Source organism: Plasmodium cynomolgi (genome assembly GCF_000321355.1).
Source record: "Plasmodium cynomolgi strain B DNA, scaffold: 0170, whole genome shotgun sequence".
In the NCBI taxonomy this organism is placed as follows: Eukaryota; Apicomplexa; class Aconoidasida; order Haemosporida; family Plasmodiidae; genus Plasmodium; species Plasmodium cynomolgi.
Window position 1 is genome coordinate 1,117 of NW_004192765.1, and position 2,279 is coordinate 3,395.

The 2,279-nt window shown below is 21.5% G+C and overlaps 1 protein-coding gene across 1 annotated transcript; it reads left to right on the forward strand.

Moving 5' to 3' along the window:
* Nucleotides 1–422: 422 nt before the first annotated feature.
* PCYB_002790 (CYIR protein) lies at nucleotides 423–1,682 on the forward strand (the record flags this gene model as incomplete). The annotated part of the gene is made up of 3 exons (XM_004227700.1): nucleotides 423–449; nucleotides 599–1,390; nucleotides 1,512–1,682. 3 exons carry the CDS (start codon nucleotides 423–425, stop codon nucleotides 1,680–1,682), a joined length of 990 nt encoding a protein of 329 aa, XP_004227748.1.
* Nucleotides 1,683–2,279: the final 597 nt, after the last annotated feature.

Consider the following 2,279-nt stretch of genomic DNA (forward strand, 5'->3'; position numbering starts at 1 on the left):
AAAAATAATTATAGTAATAAACAGAAGAATATAGTATGTATACTATATATATATTTATATAAAATTAGAAGTAGAATAAAAATAAAAAATAATAACTGTTAAGCATACACGAAAACCATAATAACAAAGAACATTATTTTACTATTCTTCAGCTTTTTATTTTATATTACTATTACACAGTCTTTTTCATGATTGAATATACATAAGTATTAGTTATTATAATGATAAGATACCATTTAAAATTGTGCTAATAATGTTTTAAAAGGAAATAATTACAGAATATTTTGCAATTGTTATTAAAATAAAACAGATAAGCAATAGGATATATATTAACATTATGAATTTTTTTTTTTACTTTTTATATCTAAGAAATAATACACCAAAAAAAATTATTAATCAAGGTTAATTGCTTTATTTTAAATATGGCAGGAATTACTGAAGATAAAGTAGTAAAAATAAGCTTTCTTTTTCTTTAATCTTTGTTAATTTTTTTTATTTTACTTTTCTATTTTTCAATATATTTTCTTTAAAAATAATTCTCCCAATATATTATACATTATGTATATATATAATAACTAATATTTTGCAATTTATATAGGAATTAATTCTAAATGATTTATCTTTATATAAATTATATGATGTATTAAATAGAGAAGCAATTGAAGACAAAGATATTCGTTATTGCAAGGATATGCCAAGAAATTTTAAAGGATATAAGGATATTTATGAGTTGTGTAAAATGTTTGAAAAAAATTTAAGGGAATTACCCAAAATTATGAGTGCAGAAACAGATTATAATGAACAATGCAGATATTTAATATTTTGGTTAAATGATCAAATGAGAAAAAAGTTTAATTTATATATGATTCCTACCATCAATAAAAATGAGATTATGCAAGAATTTTTTTCTTTATCAAGTATGATTAATGCTAATTTGGTAAATAAGTGTAGATATACATATAATACTGACATTGATCTTGAATTATGGAAAAATTGGAAAGATTTATATGATTATATTAGAAATAAAAATAATATTGCAGGAAAAATTGAATCCGATATGAGATTATGCAAAACATATAAGGAGTACTATACTCATATAGAGAGTATATATGAAAAATATAAAGAGGAATGCTGTGGAGAAAATTATGGTAATTGTCCTTATCATCTAAATTTTAAAGAATGGTGTAATAAGGAAGATATATTAACTGAATTAAAATGTGTTCAACCTGCCGAACTTAGTGAATTTCCAGGAGTCGATGAAAAGGTTATTACAGCAAAACCAGCAGCAGAAGATAATGAAGAACTGCCTAATGCAGTTATATTCAACTCTACAGGAACTGTTATAGGTACTTCTTTAGGAATTGTTCTACCTCTAATAATGATATATAGGGTAAAAAAAAATAATATTTTATACATTTCCATTATGTGAGGACATTTATATTAATTTATCTTGAGAAATTACTAAAAATGAATAATTATATCCTCAATATTGTCTGTTGTTTCTAATATAGTTTACTCCCCTGGGATCATGGATAAATACTAAAATATTCAGAAAAAATAAATTAATGGAAAATATGATAAGAAACGAACGAGAATTACTAATAAATAATTCTGGAATTGGTGAAATGAATTTCGATAATTCGCGGTACCACTTAGTGTATAATTCTGCCCATAATGAATAATATATATGAAGTAAGCACATTATTTACAATAAAATCATACGTATAAGCTGAAACCATCATGTATATCGTAAAAAAAATATTACATATGATAAAAGTAAAAATTATAATCAGGCATGATATTTACGAATTAAAAAATAGAATAGGTAAATTTATGAGGCATAGAATAAAATAAGGAAAAATATATTGGATGTATAAATTATAATAACATGAAATACATGTATTGCTATAAACGAAACTATTGAAAATATATAGTATTAAAGATAAGAACCTATGTAATGATTTATACATTATTATTAATAAATATTTTATAAAAATCATAAATATCTTATGGTAAATCATTTATATTATTATTCACTCTTAATAATACCAACATATAAATGAATACCAAAAATATCAATATCAATATTATATAATTAAATAGTAATGTAACATAGAATATAATATACAAAAAATATTCATTAACCACATATGTAGGAAAAATAAATGTATAAAAAAATTAAATCAAATTAAATAAGATACCTTTTAAAAAAAATATATAGTAAGTCCAGTTAGACAAGTATTATTATAAAACCTTCTAGACGTGTTCTTGTAAAGATT